General features: G+C 54.9%; 1 protein-coding gene across 2 annotated transcripts; it reads right to left on the reverse strand.

Annotated features, from left to right (window-relative positions):
• Positions 1-1,801: 1,801 nt before the first annotated feature.
• Positions 1,802-17,059, reverse strand: FLCN (folliculin). Of its 2 annotated transcripts, none has more exons than XM_055576295.1 (12): positions 16,915-17,059; positions 13,168-13,439; positions 11,849-11,995; positions 10,854-11,075; positions 9,901-10,061; positions 8,464-8,555; positions 6,935-7,125; positions 4,996-5,109; positions 4,112-4,235; positions 3,003-3,134; positions 2,793-2,898; positions 1,802-2,116 (listed from the first exon to the last, which is right to left on the reverse strand). In XM_055576295.1, the coding sequence occupies exons 2-12, from the start codon at positions 13,414-13,416 to the stop codon at positions 2,077-2,079; spliced, it is 1,578 nt and encodes a 525-aa protein (XP_055432270.1). In that variant the 5' UTR covers positions 13,417-13,439; positions 16,915-17,059; the 3' UTR covers positions 1,802-2,076. The 2 variants fall into 2 exon arrangements, with proteins under 2 accessions (XP_055432270.1, XP_055432269.1); XM_055576294.1 differs by having other exon boundaries at positions 1,802-2,147.
• Positions 17,060-18,251: the final 1,192 nt, after the last annotated feature.

Here is an 18,251-nt window from a genome sequence, read left to right on the forward strand (position 1 = left end):
CTAAAATAATGCCTGGCGTATAGTAAGCAGTCAGTAACGAGTGGTTTTCTGTCTTTTTATCAATTTCCATTTGTTCACACATTATTTTGACTTTCTCCACATCTTCCTTTAGTTCTTTGAGCATCTTTGTTTTGAGCAACTTTAACACAGATGTTTTAAAGTCTTTGCCTAGTATATCTGCCGTTTAATCTTTTTCATGGACAGATTCTATTGAATTCATTTTTCCTTTCAACATGCTGTCCACACCTTCCTGTTTCTTTGTATGTCTTGATTTTGTTGTTGAACACTGGACGTTTAAATCCCCCTTCCCAGGGGTTTACTGTTTTTTTGTTGTTGTCATTTTTACTTTGTAGGCTCTTTGCCAAGGATCAGCTAAAGATGTAAACTTCAATTTTTCTCAGATTTTTTTCTGAACCCTTCCCTGGATGTGCACAGTCACTTTTTAATTTTCTCATTCATGTAAATTGTTTATGAGTGTCCTACTCTTTAATGTCTCGCTCCTGAGAAGAGGAAAGAGGGCCCCAGCCCACTATCATTCCCTGACAGACACCTCATCCAGGGGTGGTGGGGTACAGCCACAGTGGCTGCCCCTCTTCATCTGCACTCTGATCAGATGCAGCAATCAGGCACAAAGGACACCCACCCTCATTCCCGAAAGCTATGTGCAAGTTGATCCAAGAACACGTGCATGGTCCTGCTAGGGGTAGGAGAAGGGAATCTGAAGTTGTACAAAGAGCTGAAACTGACTGAAAATTAATCACAATTTATTAAGTCTTCCCCTGGAAATTGTAAGCCTCCAGCAGAGAGTTCCAGAACAGTTCTATTACTGGTCTTATTCTAACCATTTTATTTTCTGTGACTGATCCCAAGAAAATCTGAGGTATCAAACCAATAAAACCATGTAGTCAACAGTTTATAAAAATATATCTGTATTATTTTGACGTTCTTGCACAATACATATACCTAGTCATATAAACATGGTCTTCCTGTTAAATATAAATTAAACACAAAAAACTATAAACAAATCAGCACAATTACTGGAAAATCCTTCCAAACCACAAATCCTTATTAAAAATGTACACAGGGACAATGAACCTGTCTTAAGACACCAAAATTAACTGCAGCCAAATGTAGATGTTTAAAGAAGCAATCAAGGGCAGAGTGATATGGAATAAAACGACAACGGGTGTCTCAGCTGCATATAGTGAGCCAGGCCAGTCAAAGGACTCCAGTTGGCATTTCAGCAGAGTGTCATCTCTGTGCAAAAAGATCAGGGCTTGTCCTCAAGCTCAGGGTACTCTCAAAGCAACCACAGCAGAGAATGGCCAGAAGAGTGGTGGTCAGATAACTTAAATCCATGAATTCCAGACGCTCTGACGATGAGCGTGGACCATCCACTCCACCCAGAGCCATTCCCAGAGCCCTGACTTGAAGCCAGGTTATTAGCAGTGACTCCAGATTAGCACATACTCTGAAAACCCATAACTACAGGGAAACTCATAACACATACAAAACCTGGAAAACCCTTGCTGAATTTCAGAATAGAACGGTTCAACCGCTAACCTTGACAGGATCTGACAGTGAGGCTGAGGTACCTCAGGCGAGGCTGAACAGACAGGAGATACATACTTTCCATCCGTTCTTCTCTCCCAGCGGGCGTGAACGCAGGGGACAAACTGTCACAAGTCTCCAACTGCCCTCTTCAGGGCTGGAGCAGCTCAGAGTCTGCAGGATGATGCCAAGAACCACACCAGGTGCGAACCCCACACAGAGAGCAGAGTTCAGCTCCAACAGCTTCCACTTCTTCTGAGCAAACAGGGTCAGGTCAGCATTCGGATACAGGACCCCCTGTGACCGCCATCAGAGACCTGTGTCTGAGCGTCACGGCAAGTTGGCCATCACCACTTCCCAGCAGGCCTCCTGGATGCTCATTCCCATGGTAGAGTCAGTTGCGAGGCTCCAAGGCTGTGGGGCTGCGGACCGTGGACATGAGGTGTGACTTGTAGGTTTTGCTCAGGCCTGTCATCCAGAACTTGAGCAGCTTGACGTTGTCCTCCTCAGATGCTCCAAGGATGCTCAGGAGCTTCTGCGTGTCCTCTTTGGGCCGACTATCCACCTTGGTGAATTTAAAAAGGACCTTCACTTTGCTGTAGGAAATCAAAACCAAACACTCAGCTACCGTAGCGCCATCAGCAGAGTTCTGGTCCTGGGGCCTAAGAGGCTTCAAGACCAGCAACAGCTTGATAAGCAGAGCAGAACAGAAACAGGGGAGTCAGCACAGAGCAGAGCAGCAGCTCACGCCTGCCCCGGCATTTCCCACTTGCCCAGTTCTAATGCTGCTGCATCCAGACAGGGAGTTTAAAAAAAACAAACTTTCCTTCCTGTCATGAAAGGAACTGCCTGCTCTGAAGCTTCACTGCACTATATAAAGTCAGAACGATGTTTGGCTAAGTAATTGACAAAAAATTACTAAGAAGGCAGGAGAGAATAGTTATCTGCTGTAATAGAATGGGAACTATCCAATCTTTCAACTTTTTAAGTTAATTAACCATCAAGAACAACTGCTTCCTTGGAGAGCACAGAGCAGCTTGAGGCCCAGGTGCCGAGTCACCTGCTCAAGGTCACCCAGCTGGCTGCACGGCGGCGGACTCGTAAGCCTTCCCCTGCTGCACCACCCCCAGCGCCATGGCCTCAGCTCTTTCTCTGGTTTGCCTCAGCAGAACGCCGTGCTGTTGGCACCCTAGCCTTCCCCAGAAAGCAAGACTCCAGGAGCCGCGACAGCGCCTGCTTACTTCATCCACTCTTCCTTGAGGCACACGAGGCACTGGTCCACCACGTCCACGGACAGGTTTTGGTTGGTCAGAGCAGCCTCCATCTTATTCAGAATGGTGGGGCCAACTGGGAACGGGGCAGAGAGGGTCAGCACCAGGAGAGCCTGAGCGCTGCCCCCCAATACCCCCCAGCTCATTCTGGGATGAGGCAGCCCGCTCAGCGGCACTCACCTCGGTCTGCGGCTACAGGACTCCCACTGGTCACTACAAACTCGTACTTGCTGAGAGGCTGCTCACCCTCACACCCAACCGCATGGAGGCTGGAGCGAGTGGCCGTGTGGACCTCCACGACCACAGCAAACTCTGGGGCAACACAGACACACTGCTCTGTCAAGTGTGCCCCTTCACCCCACGACAAGCCCGCCCGACTCTGCGGCTCCGAATCATCTCAGACCATCTTGGGAAACACTCTAGTCACTCGAGGTTAATACCTGGGCCTTTAAAATCTGTCGTTTGTGAACACAGTTAAGAGTTCACTTTTGACTCAAACTAACAATGCATCAGGTGACAATAACTACCGATTATGTCATATACCTCAGTTGGCTGAATACTAAACTACTCTGTGAGGGGGGTCCTTGCAATAACCCCTACTTCATAGGCAGGGAAACAGAGAATCTAAGTGACTTGCACGAGGTCACATGGCTATGGTGGTAATAACATCAAGCCCATCTCTGAGACTAGAGCCTGTGCTCTGCAAACTGCCTCCTGGACTCACGGCCGAGCCTGAGTGCTGAAGGACAGCAGCTCTGTGAGCAACCATCTGACCATCTCACAGAATCACCAGAGGAGCCTGGACACACCAGGAGGTGAGAATGGTGCCCAGGCTGATTCCCAAATGCCCCCAGCTGAAGAGGGACGCCAATGAGCTTCCTGGCCGTTTTTCTAGAGCAGTGAGCTTGTCTGTCCCAAAGGTGGAGCTGAGCGGAGCAAAGGCCACTGTGCTGATGGGCGGCAGGGACGGATTTAAGGCAGATAAAACAGGAGACCAGAAAAAGGAAGGAAGTCCATAAGGCAGAGGGATCAGTCCAGCAGGACTCCTGAACCACCCCAGGATGGGACATGCCCTCACGAAGAGCCACACCCCAGCAAGCTACCCTAACCATGAGCTTGTCCAGCCCAACCCACACCTGTCTTAAAGACAGAAAACAGAGGCCAATGTCATTGGGAAAGTGGGTCCTGCAACATGGGAACCTCCTGCCTCTGAGGCCAGCAGGGGTGGTCCTCAAACACACAGCTGATACCCAGTCGTGTGGTCTCACTCTGAGTCCCGAGGCACATACCTGAGGCCAGCACGTGGGGAGGGATCTGCACGTGGGGGCTGAGGCCCAGGAAATTGCAGCGGTAGGCCTCCTCATACTGGCTGCTGTAGGGGATGACACGGACACAGCCCACGGGCAGCATGGTCTGCAGGGACACAACGGCCCAGAGCTGAGCACTGCCCTGGCTGACTCCGTCCCCACACCCCAGTGCACTCAGCACTCGTGCAGAGCCCCTTCCTCCCCAGGCGTCCCTGGTCTCCTGGCCCCAGGCTGTCTCCCACACAACCCAACCCTGGCCTGCTAAGCAGGGTTAGCTCCTCCTTCATTCTCCAGCTGCTCGGCTGTGTGTCTCTTCCCTCATCCCCAAAGCTTTTTGAAAGCCTGACCTCGTGCCCTCAGGGCCTAGACAGAGGGCAGTACGCACGCACTCTCAGAGCCAGACCCGGGCCGTGGCACCACTACACCTGTGGGGTGCACCACGGCGGGCCCATTGAGAACGCGCTGTGCAGAGGCCCGGGAGGCCGAGCCCACCCCCGGTGGAGGTGGCTTCTCAGAGGAGTGGGGACGGGGAAGCAGACGGGATGTGATCAGTCTACGAGGACAGCAGATTCCTCACGGGAAACAAAGCCACAAGTCACTACCTTTTGTTTTTCTAAATATCTTGGGGCCAAGCTGTGTGTGTGTCTTGCAGAATCAGTTCCAACCAGGGATGGGACCCAGGCCCTCGTCAGTGAAAGGGCAGACGACCCCCATATTAATAGTGGAGAAAAACACAGATCTTAGTTAGATTCAGGCAACGAGTCTCTGACATGTCCTAACACCCACACCTTAAGTCCACAGTTCATAAAACCCACCAGGCCAGTACTGTCTCCCCACAACCATGAGAGAAAAAAACACCCTCTCACCCGAAGGACTTCAAAGGCTGAATGGACGAGGTCTGAATCTCTGCTCTTCCAGATCACCTGGTTCCCCATGAGGACGTGCCAGGCCAGTGTGCGGAAAGACGGGGCACCCAGGACCTGAAAAACATAGCGTACAGCTTTCCATCCAGAAACTTTGCCTGTGGAGCAAAGGAGGTGGGCCAGGAGAGAGGAAGTCATCTACCTCCAGAGGGGGAAGGGGGAGTTGGGTGACATGTCCAAGGACAGCAAGGGGCAGGGGGACCTCTCTGCATTCACAACTGAAAGCCTGAGCCCGAAGCTCTTGTACACTTCAACATCTGTCCTCCAATTTTACTCTTAAAAACTTAACGCTGTTCATTCTAAGCTTTCTACAACATACCTTCTCTCTCTACACACTTAACTATGGCTCAACCACTCAAAAGCAAACCAGGGCTGTGACTCTTTAGCACCAAGCAAGAGCAGGGTCTCCACACCGGCTCACCCAGGCTGCCCTGTTCAGTGTGGATCCACGTCCAGAGCACACCTCCACCCCTCCTCCTGGGAGTGAGACTCCCTGATCTATCCTATCTCTGTTGTCGTTCAGTTGCTCAGTTGTGTCTAACTCTGCGACTCTGTGGACCATAGCCCGCCAAGCTCCTCTGTCCATGGGATCCTCCAGGCAAGAATACTGGAGTGGGTTGCCATTTTCTTCTCCAGGGGATCTTCCCGACCCAGGGATTGAACCCCATCTACTGTGTCTCCTGCTGCTGAGCCACCTGAGAAGCCCGTCTTGTTTTTTTCCTGCTTTAATCAACTGATTAACCCTGTGGCACTGACAATTTGCCACCAAAGGGCCGCCAAAGAATTGATGCTTTTGAACTGTGGTGTTGGAGAAGACCCTTGAGAGTCCCTTGGACAACAAGGAGAACAAACCAGTCAATCCTAAAGGAAATCAACCCTGAATATTCATTGGAAGGACTGATGTTGAGAAAGATTGAAGGCAGAAGGAGAAGGGGACAAAAGAGGACAAAATGGTAGGATGGGATCACCAACTCAATGGACATGAGTTTGAGAAAACTCCAGGAGATAGTGAAGGAAAGGGAAGCCTGGAGTGCTGAAGTCCATGGGGTCACAAAGAGCCAGACACGGCAGAGTGACTGAACAACAACTCACAGATGTGAAGACCTCATTCTGTTATCCAACACCAGCCACCCCTGAGGACCTGCCTCCAGGACCCACCCTGGCAGAACCCCAGACCCCTCCCAACTGTCATCCACAGAAACAATCAGCACGGCCTGCAGCCTCGTCAAGTACAAGCTGAGTGAATGGTTTTCACCCTGAAGTCCCACAGAGAACCTGTTGTTAATCAGGCTTTAATTTTCCAAAAAACAAATCACTGTCTTCTGACAGAATTCATGCTCAACATAAAGAGAGAGAGTCTAAGAAGGAACTGTCGGCCTCTGTGACCCAGCAGTCCCTCCCCCAGCACCCCCAGTGGTCATGCCCCACCCCTACCCCCATTGCCGCGCAGGCTCCCTCTCATACTGAATGACAAGCCCTTGTTTGAATGCAATTACTAGAATTGGACACTCAGATCTCTTGATTCTTTGTAAGACTGCCCACTGTTTTCAATCTACAAAGTATCCATGCTGCATGCAAACCAACAATGTTGTTCAACTCCTTTAGAAGGTTCCAGAACCACAAGATACGAGACTCATGAAAAGCCGACTGCTGGGCCTTTCTTTAAAGACACCCCCTCCATCCTCACTGAGCCTGGGGCTCAGACACCCCAGATGCCCACTGTCATCTACAGTCACCTACTGAGAAGGTTCCTGGTCACTCTGAGTATGGCAGGCCTGAAGGACAAGGTGTGCAGGGTGGAGATGAGCCGGAAGCAGAGGTGGGGGCTCCTGGCCCAGTGTTTGACCCCTCTATCCCCACCCCCTCCCCCGCCACCACCTACCTGCCTCATGTGCCGAAGTGATTTGAACACGGAGAGCTTCCGTGGCTGCCAGGCTCCACAGTCTGAGAGCAAGGAAGACTCCGCTGGACACTTGGTCAGCTCCCGCCCCTCTGCCCCCTCTGGCAGGGCAGGGCCTTTCTCCTCCTCTTCAGCCTCAGAATTGTCCCAGCTTTCTGATTCCTCTTCCAACTCTGCAAGATGGACGACAACTCAGTTTCGCAGCATGCAGCCCTGGTTCCTTCACTCTCTGGACGCCACACAACCACTTCAGCCTAAGGCACCTTGTGGTTAAACCGACCAGAAGACTACTGACTTCCGGTTCAGGCCAGCTGGCTATACTACTTGCTGCCTCTGGAGCCCTGGGGGGCCGGGAGTGGTCAGTCTGTGTTCTGTCCACGGCTGGTGGAAGAAGTCGAGCCAAGGCTGAGCAGAGCACGCAGGCGCTACCCTGAGGGCTCCACATGTCCTGCCCTGAAGTCAGCGCCGTTCTCCTCACCTTACAGAAAGGAGGTGCTTGTCATCTCAGTTCACCTCACAGCAGCCCCACGAATGGAGTATCGTTACTCCCTGTCCCACATGAGGGGCAGTGCCTGGGCAACACAGAACATACACGCGTCCCAGAGCCGGATCTGAAGGCACATCTGACTCCAGCCTGTGCTCTGAACCCCTATGCTCACCTTTTTGACAAAAATACAAGCCAAGACGTGACAGTGAGCCCTGCACACCTGCACCTCTCTCAACACTCTCGACTCTCTGTGTAAACACATCTCACCAACAGACTGCCCTTGCCCTCTTCACCAGCGAAGAAACGCGCAATCACTACGATCAATGGTCCACGGTCGACTGCACCGTGAGAGCACCATGGGGGACCGCAATCCAGCACCTTGCCCTTGCAGGGAAGCCTGTTCAGATGCAAGTCACGTGACGACAGAAACAACCTTGAAACAGCTCCAGCTTGCTAAGGTCAAGCATTTACAAGCAGCAGCTTGTCAAGCACATCACGAGTCTTGTTCACCCCACATCACTACATCACTGAAAATCCAATCATCTCCAAAAGAAACATGGACTCTCAGACCCCCAGGTGGTTACCCAGATGTGGAGAGCTGACCACAGACCTGAGGAAGGTGGCCCAGACACCAGGCTTGGGAGCCACTGCCCTGATGAAACCCCTGGGTCTTGTGAAGCACAGCACTCTACTGCTACAGAACAGAGCAGGGAGCAGGCCCCGTCCAGAGAGGCGAGCAGGTTGACAGCCTCACTCACCTGACCTCCCAGCCCCGACCCTCCCCACCCAAGCAACAGCCCCGGGGTCAAGGGAGGTTTTTCCAACCTGCCTGGACAGACTCTCACGGGACCATAAAGGAAGATGAGACAGGAAACCCCAATAAAACCAAGAAGAGCAAAAAAGGCCAGTTTCTGCTCCCAGGGTGCCCTCCATCAGCTCTCTGCCAGGACAGAGGGGTGAGCTGAGCACAGGGCAACCCCACAGCCACCCACCAGGCTCCCAGCATGAGCACCTCCCTGCTTACCCGCAAGTTGCTCCATCTGGACCAAGGTGTCCTCGGTTGGTGCGCCTTCCAGGAGCTTCTCAGTCAGCCGGCTGCCGCATGCTTTCAGGAGCCTGAGAACAGAGCATCAGCTATGAAGTGTTCTTGCTAAAAGGAAAATGGGACTTGAAACCAATGGACCCTGCTGATCTGACTACCAGATAACAGAACACTAGGGCATAAGGACGCAGCTGAGCACCGTCCAGTGGTTGCTATCAGCCAGGAGTCCAGCAAAGCCAAGAGCAGGGGTGCAGGAGGAGCTACCCCTGACAGAGACCCAGCGGCACCTGCGCCCGTGGCAATACAGCCCCCACACCAGGTCAAGCCTGAGGCAGCATAGGACAGCAAGCATGGATGGGGCTGGAGGAAGCTATAGAAGGAGTCCACTTTGTGGCATGTGATGATTTAATGGCTGAGGCATACAACTAAGATTTGCCTTAAAAAACATTCTAGAATAAAAAAGTAAGGGAACATATGAAAAAGCATTAAAACACTGATAACTGCTAAAGCAAGACAGCAAGGCTGTGTAGTACTTATTACACGTTGGGTCTGTCTGAAAATTTCTGTAATTAAAATGATTTTTTAATATAAATTTATTTACTTTAATTGGAGGCTAATTACTTTACAATATTGTATTGCTTTTGCCATACATCATAAAATGATTTTTAAAAGATAGAACACTTGGGTGGGGAGACATGTTTCTCCCTCAGTCTGCAGGTTCTCAGGAGCTGCACTCAAGGATTTCCATGTGAGCACGTGGCTTAGGCGACGCTGCACAGGAGTGAGAACCTGGGGTGTCTGGAAGGAACATACTCTACAGGGGAGAGACAGAAACAGTCTGTGGCAGGCGGGCAGACTGCAGCGGTTTCCAGGTTGTCCACAAGTCTGTCCAAACTCTTCCCTCCACATGGTGGAGACTGAGCCTCCCACCTGCCTCAGGTGGGCCCCTCTAACAACAGCAGGTGAAGGCAGGTCTGAGGCCACTGAGGCCTGGGCATAAGAGCGCCAAGCCCGCCTCGCTCCCCCAGGTCACTGGCATAACCACGGTGAAGGGCTGAGGCTGCCCACCCATGGCTGGGCCAATCTGCTAGCCCCGAGAGGGAGCCAGCATCAGAGAGCAGAAGATCCTCCCGAGACCAGAGCAGCCCAGGTCAGCCCCCTCCAAATCCTGACCCATAAGAGCTGAGTAGTGTAAGCATTCACCGCTGTCCCAGGAGAGGAGAGACCACCGGCCTTGGCCTGGGACCAGCACCCGAAAACTAGCATCTTCTCAGCGACCTCTACGCGTTCAGGGCAAAGGACGACTGGGCCAAGCTCAGGCTCACGAGCCACACACAGGTGCGCTCAGTGACGGTCCCCCTAACCTGGGCACAGTCCGGCCAACACCCTAGCAGCCGTGAGAAAACCGAGTCTGGTTACCAGGCGAAGGAGGTGTGCAGGCAGGCCCACAGGCTGTCATCGTTGGTCAAGGACGTCAGTGAGCGGGCGGCGTTGCCATTCCTCTGGTGCAGGAACGGGGTGAACGCTGTGTTCATTCTCTGGGCACGCTGCGGGCACCCGAACTGCTCTGCTTCAAATACCTGAGCCACGGAGGGAGAGGACGGCCCTTCAGGACAATCCCAGCTGGCAGCCCAGGGCCCTCTGCTCTCTGGACCCAGAGGAAAGATGGGGCCGCCACTCCCACCCAGCAGGACATTCTGTCCCCATGCGGTCAGAAGCCGCCTGAAAAGAGCATCAGTTAAGAATTTCTCCTGCAGCATCCCCGCTCAAGGTGGCCATGGGGCTGCTCTCCCAGTGCTCTTGGCTCCCCCTCCAGGCATGGGGGCTTCCACTGCTCAGACCCTGTCTAGAGGGGAGACGCAACCACCCCCCACAAGGACAGGAGCCAGGCCTCCAGGCCCAAGGGCCCCCCGAGCAGGCACCTGTGAGCAGCAGGCCCCCCACAGCTGCAACCCCACCCACCAGGCTGACACTGGACCCCTCTCGCCTGAACTGGACACAGAGCATCAACAAGCTGCTGGGGTTTAGGGACTGTCTGCTACCAGAGCACCACTAGCCTGTTCCCCCCAGGTGGCCCTGGATGTCCACATGGAATGTGAGTCTGCCACACTGTTAGTGGACAGGCTTCTGAAGCAACGGTGAGAGGAAGCAAAGATCAGCAGGGATCATGCCAGAGCATCTGACTGCAGTTAAGCCAGAGCCGAACAAGAACCAGGGCAGCAAGACTCGAGAGAGACAGGCTGGCCTCCAGCTTGTGGCCACAACTCCGACTCTGCAGTGGTCAGGACCCCGAGGCAGGCACACTGCCCCCGTCCTGTTCCCTCCAAGCAAAGCCCTGCCACCCTGCCCCCACCACCCGGCCTCCTGGCCACCTTGAGCGCCTTGCCCTGGAGCTCGTCGATGATCCCGCGGATCTTGCCCAGCAGGAAGGGCCAGGAGTTGATGAGGTAGATGCGGTCCATCATGATGGCAATGATGCTGTACCAGCGCTGGAAGCCCCGGGCCAGGCTGTCCTTGATGAAGAACGTGTGGCTGAACACGAAGCCATGCTGCTCGTCCCCAAAGAAGATGGGGCCCTCGCGGCCAGGGCAGACCTGGGACACAAGGACAGTGCTCCAGGACACCCCCTCTATACACAGGTGACTCCTGCTCAGACAGTTCTTCCTGCACTAACGAACCAACACTGATTACAGGGAGAGGTGGGAAAGAGGAGGAGAAAGGAGACAACCGCTTCCATCTCTCCTGTGATCAAACTCCCCAAAGAGAAGGTTTGTTACTGTGGAATGCAAGGGCCAGTGGATTCCTTAATTTCTTTCTGCCTTGAGCCATATATAACTCCATACAAATATGTGATCTACCCCAGGCTCAGATTTGCCAACATCACTCATCTGGAACATATTGGAGGAAGGACAAGCCTCGAAGGTCTGAAAGTGGGTACAGTGACAGGAAGCATGAGCGATTAAACTACAAATTCTCCGTGACAGAGACATACAAGCTAAGACGGAACGGAACAGCAGTAGTCACGTGTCTTAGAAACACCCTGACTCACTCCCTGGTCAACTCAGAGAGCATGTGATGGGCACTGAGGCTGTGACATGGCAGTGACATCTGACGGGAGCGACATGGCCTACATACACTCTACATATTAGCAGTACATCCAAGAAGAACAAACAATGCAGGTCCAGCGCTTACAAGGGTGAGCTAGCAACCAGCCAGCGTGCCCCACAGCTCACTCTGGAGGCCTGCCTGCCCGTGCTCTTCATGACAGGACTGCCGGCTGCCTGCCTGCCCATGACCAACACTGATGCTGCCCAGGCTGGAGTGTATGGGAACGGGTCCTCAGAGGGCCCAGGTCTTGGGCGCTCACCTCACAGCTCAGGCTCCGCACGCAAGCCTGACGGACGATGCTGAAGAGCTGGGGGTGGTTGGGGTGCTGATGACTGACATACTTGATCGAGGTCTCCTTGTCATGGCTGATGTAGCCGGGGTGCCCTGCAGCAAGTGACCGGCAGCCCTGCTCACGAGAAACAAAAGAAAATCAGTTAGTCAGGAAGCAAGCAACATATTCTTCCCCTTGTGCGAATCTCAAACAAAAGAATCTATTTTTGTAAAAAACAACTGGCTCCCAGAGTTACACCTGGCTGAGGAGCTCCCTGTTTCCTGAACAGGAAAACCCGGATGAGGGCCTCACAGAGGTCACTGGATCTAATCTACCACACGCCCACAGCAGGAGTCCCAGGGAGCTTCGTACCTACCACTCATCTAACTTGAGGCACGAACCCAAGATAGTCACCACAAGCACCCCCACCTTCAAGGCAGCAAAACAGGCTCAGAGCCGAGCAGCAGCTCACACAGCCTGTGCTGGCCTCCACTCTGATCTGGGCACAACACTGGGCAGGGCCTCAGGAGGGAGCCACACTCTGAAAACACACGCTCAGACCCTCTGCCATGGAAGTGGGCTGGACCAGTGGCCCTGTCTGCTGCCCCTCTGAAGCCACTGCCACATAGGTGCCAAGGCTGTGTGTCCCCAAGGCGACCCCTCCCTGTGCGATGCAGAACCCTCCCAAGGCCATTCTAGCTCAAGGACCCTCCCCCAAGACCCCACTGCCCAGGCCCCTCCTGCCTGCCTCCCTGTCACACGTGTCACCTGCTCACAGCAGAGGCCCCTCCCCACCTTTGCTCCCTCCCTCTCGACCCCTCACAATCAAATCAACCTCAAGCTCGCTGACTGCTTCTCAACAGACCCAAACTAACGTGGCTGGATTTCTGTCCACCCTGCATGGCAGGTCCAACACCACTCGATTTCCAGTCTCAACCCAGGGCCCGCACGTGAAGAATCAGCCTGGTTTGGGGACCTGATCTCCATCGCCCGGAGCTCAGGAAGCAGGCAGGGTGCTTGAGAGGAGGACACCCGGCTGAGGGGACAGGACAGGAGGTCGGCCACGCGTGAGCACTGTGCAGAGGGGAGGCCGGAAAGGCAGACTCTGTGATGGTGGCAAGCACCTGCTGGCCCAGAAGGGCTGGAAAGAGCAAGAGCCGGCACGAGGGGAAACAACCAGAGGGAAGAGAGGCAGCAAGTGCATCCCAAGGGCCCAGAGCTATGAGGTCACATCCATGACCAGGAGGTCAAGCCCAAGCCCCTGCAGAGAAGAAACGCACCCCCCTGGGGCCCCAAGAGACACTGGCCTCACACATGTCCGACTTCTTGGGCCCTGGGCTGCTGGACTCTGCACTGGCACCTTCTGCTGGGCTGTGCGCACGGATACGACTGCTCATCTGGATGCCGCCCTCCTCCTCATCCGCTGGCTCGCCTCGGCCAGCGCCGTCTCCACTACCAGCCCCCTGCGGCAGCGGGGCGTGCAGGACCTCCGTGCAGAAGAGTGTGCGGGGGCCGTGCAGCTCACAGAAGTGACAGAGCGCAACGATGGCGTTCATGGTGCCCTAGAGATGGCGCTGGGCTGTGGGGAAAGGAGAGAAATGCCCGAGACAGCCCCAGAACCCGCCCACTCCGGGGCCTGGCGACCAGAGGGCTGTACCTGACCTGTGGGGGCAGGTCATCTGGCCGGCGGCACTGCTAAGCACCCAGTCTGGACCAGCATGGCATCGCATGCAGGGACACAAAACAGACACCGCCCCGGCACGTGGAGTGAGGACCAACAAGACACATGGAATGCGGGGTCACACAGAAACCCTTCAGGCAGGACCACGATGGCAGGGCTTGTGGGGACGAGGGACAGTGCCCTGGGGCGTCTGTTCCATGATCAGCCGTGGGGCAGCTCCAGTGCCAGGCAGCGTTCCAGGTGCCATGACGCTGCCTCACAGAGCTCACCTCCCAGGAGGGGAGGGAAGCAGGGCTACTGCTTCCTCTCATGTGGCGACAGCATCAGGGAGACAAGGACAGGGGTCAAGGGCAGAGAAGACCTGGAGGAGGCGGGATGTTGTTTCAGACAAAAGGGCTCCTGAGAGCTGAAGGAGCAGAGGGCACCACAAGGGCTGAGGAGGGGGCGTGAAGGGGTGTGAATGTTTGCAGAGCTGGGGGTGAGGGCAGAAGTCAAGCAGGGGGTGGGTTTTAGGGCCATGATAAGACCCCAAACTATCTTTCAGAGATTAGAGAACCTGTGGGAATTCTGATGAAAAATACAACAAATCTGAATGTTACTTTAAAAGATCATTTTGGCTGCTGTCCCAGGTAGACACAGGGAAGCCAGCTGGCCTGGGCCAGGCTGGGCAGCAGAAGGTGGTGAGGACAGTCCATGCGTGACTGTACCCCAAGGAGAAAAGCAGACGCTGCTCATGGGTGGGTTGTGGAGCACGAGGAAGGAAGCAGGGCCACTGGAGCTGGGAGCAGAGAGCAGTGCTGAGGTGAGCCCCCAGTGGAGATGACGACAGGCCGGCGTGGGGCGGGGGGCGGCACTGAGTGGGGCAGTCAGGGCTGGGGGTCCCTGGGCCTCTAGAGCTTAGATGTGGGAGGAAGGAAGAGCTGGTCAAGGTGACAGAGGATGACCGGCAGCAAGGCAAAGTGCACTGTCACTCCAGGGACCATGGAGCAAAATCCAAGTCATGAGGGAAGCAGAGTCCTGGAAGGGCCAGGGGGCAGGGTGATTTGGGCACCAATAAGGCGGAAGTGGCGTGCAGACACAAGTGTCCTCTGCTTGGGAAAACCATAAAGGTGAGGGGTATCCACTGGGCTGCAGTACTGGAGGCGCAGAGGTGAGATGCTGACAGCCCGGCGGACCTGACACGCGTCACACAGCAGGGCCTGGGAGGCAGGCTAAAATGGGGACAGTCTGTGTTTACCACAGCAGTAAAGTGTGGTCAAGCACTCAGCCGCCACTGCACTGGAGCATGAGGCTCACAGCAGAAGCGGCAGAGTCAACCCAAAGGAGACGCCTGACGACCAGACAGGAGGAGGAGGTGGCTGGAAGGCACAGTGAGCCAGAGTATGGGGCAGGGGGGCGTCCTAGAAGGTGGGCAGTGGGAGAGAAGATAGTTTAAGACAAGAGGACACTTAGCTGGAAGACCTTGAGTTCCATGGAGATTCTGGAGAGCAGGACCACGAGGCAGGGCTGGGGAGAAGGGTCCAGAAAGCCACACCCCCCTCGCCCCAAGACCTCCAATGGCTCATTGCCCCTCCTAAGTGCTCACGCCCATCCATCACCCTCTCCCCTCTCCCTGCTTTATTTTACTGGATCATATACTTTGTCTCATCTTTAGCAGTTCCTTGCACATAGCGGGCACCAAGTTAACACGTGTTATATAAGTGAATTTAGGAGCTGTCTGGAGAGAGGACAGTTGTTGCCACAGAAAGTGGAACACTTGTGGAGGGTGTCCACATGAATTCTATACTTATCAGGACCATATGGCCACCATCCCACCTAGGCGACAGCCAGCAGGGCCATTTGTACATGAATTGGGCAGGGCAACACAGTCATACCTCAGCTTCAAGACCTGCCATTTTATAGGCAAGGAAAAGTATCAGAGCCAATTCTAAGAGCAGTGGGCATGGGAAAAAAAAAAAACAATTAAGCCACTTACAGCCAACCTCGAGACTTCCCTGGTGGCTCAGACGGTAAAGCATCTGCCTACAGTGCGGGAGACCTGGGTTTGATCCCTGGGTCGGAAAGATCCCCTGGAGAAGGAAATGGCAACCCACTCCAGTATTCTTGCCTGGAAAATCCCATGGACGGAGGAGCCTGGTGGGCTACAGTCTATGGGGTCACAAAGAGTTGGACATGACTGACTTCACTTTCACAGCCAACCTCAAATGACAACATGAAAGAGGATGTGGGGACCCCACAGTTCTCAGTGCTTCAGCAGGGGCTCGCCCTGTAAGCTGCGGCCCACAGAAAGTTGATGATGCGATCAGAGAGTCCACGGCAATGTCTGATCCCTTGTGACACAAGTATTTATATTTAAATGTCCTTGTAAAGTTTAAGATATTTAAGTACATAAAGTCATCATCCTTCCTACTCTTGGTTACACTTCATGCCCATTTAACCCTTCAGACCACAGCCCAGCCTGTGGGCAGAGGTGATGCTGCTAAGCTTCTTCTGAGCATCCAGGATCAAACTGTCAGGCTACTCTTTTTCTGAGTGACACTCACTCCTGTCTGACAGGACTTCTGACTCCTCGGATCACAGCCGAAATAAAACTTAGCTCGTCAGCCGCTCACCTACAGACTCAAGAAAACCCCTCTTCAGCCCCGAGTAGCCAGGTGATGTCCAATGGATCCAAATACCTCTCAGCATCAGCCTAAAGCTGAGCGCCACCTGCCTGGGAGGGAACCACGGCCCGAGGCACCCTACCTCGGGCAGCGTGAGGCCGGGTCTCCGACTCCAATCTCGACCGAATGCCCGTCCAGCAATCATTCCTCCCCAACCAGCTTTCCAGAAGCCAAGGAAGAAGAAGAAACCTTGCCCCGCCGGACACGCTCCTCAACAGGACACTTCGTCGGGCAGGGTCCTGTCCACGCCCTCTCCCACCGCGACAGGAACTTGAGCACACCCCAGCAGGGTACCCCGGCCGGGTCCCCCCGCCCCTGCCATCCGGCCGAAGGACCCAGTAGAGTTAAGGACGGTCTGGGCACGAACACTCGACAGACAAGCCCAGTTCACGGCGGCTCTCGCCCCACATCGGACGCGCTGCTGCTCCCCGACGGCGGCCTGGCCTCCGGTACCAGGGACGGGCGTGTGACCCTCGAGGGCACTTAACCACTAGTGACTTGGCGCCTGAGCACGTCCACCCCGAGGGTCCCAGTGCTGGGGACCCAGTGCCGCCGGCCGCCGCCACCCACCCCTTCCGCGACGAGGCCGCGCCCGACCTCACCCGCCAACCTGGGGGCCTCCTCAGCTCCAGGCCGCCGTACCCCGCCCCCGGCCCGACCTCCCCGCCAGCGGAATCACCCCCCTCGACCAGAAGAGCATCCCTACTAACCCGACAAGCTGCGGCGCCGCCCTGCTCCGAGCCCTCCGCCGCGCCGCCCCTCTCGGATCTCCGCCTCCCCCCACGCACCCCGGCTGCCTTCACTAAGTCCCCTCACAAGGGGCCGCGCCCGCCTCAGGGCGCGTGACTCTGTCGGGCCGTACCACCGCCCGGAGCCGCGGAGGGGGAGCCGGCCGGCCGACGCCCCCGTACCCGAGGCGCCCGGAGCTCCGCCAGACCCGCATCCCGGGAAGACCGCACGGGTCAAGGAGCTCCGAAGTCCGGTGGGACCCTAGAACGGTTGCCAGACCCGCTCTCTCCACCGCCCAGCCCGCGCCCCCACCGAGAAGCCCGGAGTGGTTGCGCCCGCGCGGGCCGGTAGGGGAGGCGGGGAGGGAGGTGGAGGAAACCATTCCAGGAGAGGGGAGGATGAGTTAATTTAAAGAGCACTTTTTAAAGAGAATTGAGGAAAAGTAGATCCATTCTAGGACTCCTGGCACATACCAGGAGGAAGAGAGAAAAAGGACGTCGCGGATATATAGGATGCTGTAATTTCTTTTGGTTTCACCGTTTTTATTAAATTTCCAATGGAACCAGTGTTCGGTGGAGCGCGCGGGCCGGGGGCGGGGCAGGAGGCGGCCGCTGGGTATCTTAAGAACAGCGCGACGCGGGGGCCGGGGCTTGGGAGCGCGGATTCACCCCCCTTCCCTCGTCCGCTGTAGCACGTCGTTTTAAATATATGTAACTATGGAGTGATGATCCCTGGTGGCTCAGTGGTAAAGGATTCGCCTGCCAGTGCCATGAGACGCGGGTTCGATCCCTGTGTCGGAAACATTCCCTGGAGGAGGAAATGGCTACCCACGCCAGTATTCTAACCTTAAGAATCCCATGGACAGAGGTGTCTAGTGGGCTATCAGATAGAGTCCATGTGCCGCAAAGATTCAGGCATGACAGCGAGTGATCAGGTCTTCTGTGTACTTATGAGATTGGTCCAAAAGTCTTCAGCTTATAATGTGTTTGGCCGAGGTGAGTGGGCGCAGAGCTGCCAGGAGCCGAGGGCCTGTGACGCATTGTTTTCTGTCTCCTTTTACCTTGTGGTAAGATGGGAGTACCAGACGACCTTACATGTCTCCTGAGAAACCTGTTTGCAAGTCAGGAAGCAACAATTAGAACTGGACTTGGCACTGCTGAAAGAAAGTGAAAGTGTGAGGCGCCCAGTCATGTCCGATTCTTTGCAACCCCATGGCTTGTACTCTTTACGACCCCATGGCCTGTAGCCCTCCAGACTCCCCTGTCCATGGAATTCTCCAGGCAATACTGGAGTGGGTAGCCGTTCCCTTCTCCAGGGG

The sequence above is a fragment of the Bubalus kerabau genome, chromosome 4 (genome assembly GCF_029407905.1).
Source record: "Bubalus kerabau isolate K-KA32 ecotype Philippines breed swamp buffalo chromosome 4, PCC_UOA_SB_1v2, whole genome shotgun sequence".
In the NCBI taxonomy this organism is placed as follows: domain Eukaryota; kingdom Metazoa; phylum Chordata; class Mammalia; order Artiodactyla; family Bovidae; genus Bubalus; species Bubalus kerabau.

Coding starts and splice junctions, on each gene's coding strand:
- FLCN (XM_055576294.1), bottom strand. CDS start 13,416: ATGAACGCCATCGTTGCGCTCTGTCACTTCTGTGAGCTGCACGGCCCC. Junction 5,110..6,934: donor CACTTCGGCACATGAGGCAG/GTAGGTGGTGGC, acceptor TATGTTTTTCAG/GTCCTGGGTGCCCCGTCTTT. Junction 2,148..2,792: donor CTCAAGGAAGAGTGGATGAA/GTAAGCAGGCGC, acceptor GATTTCCTACAG/CAAAGTGAAGGTCCTTTTTA.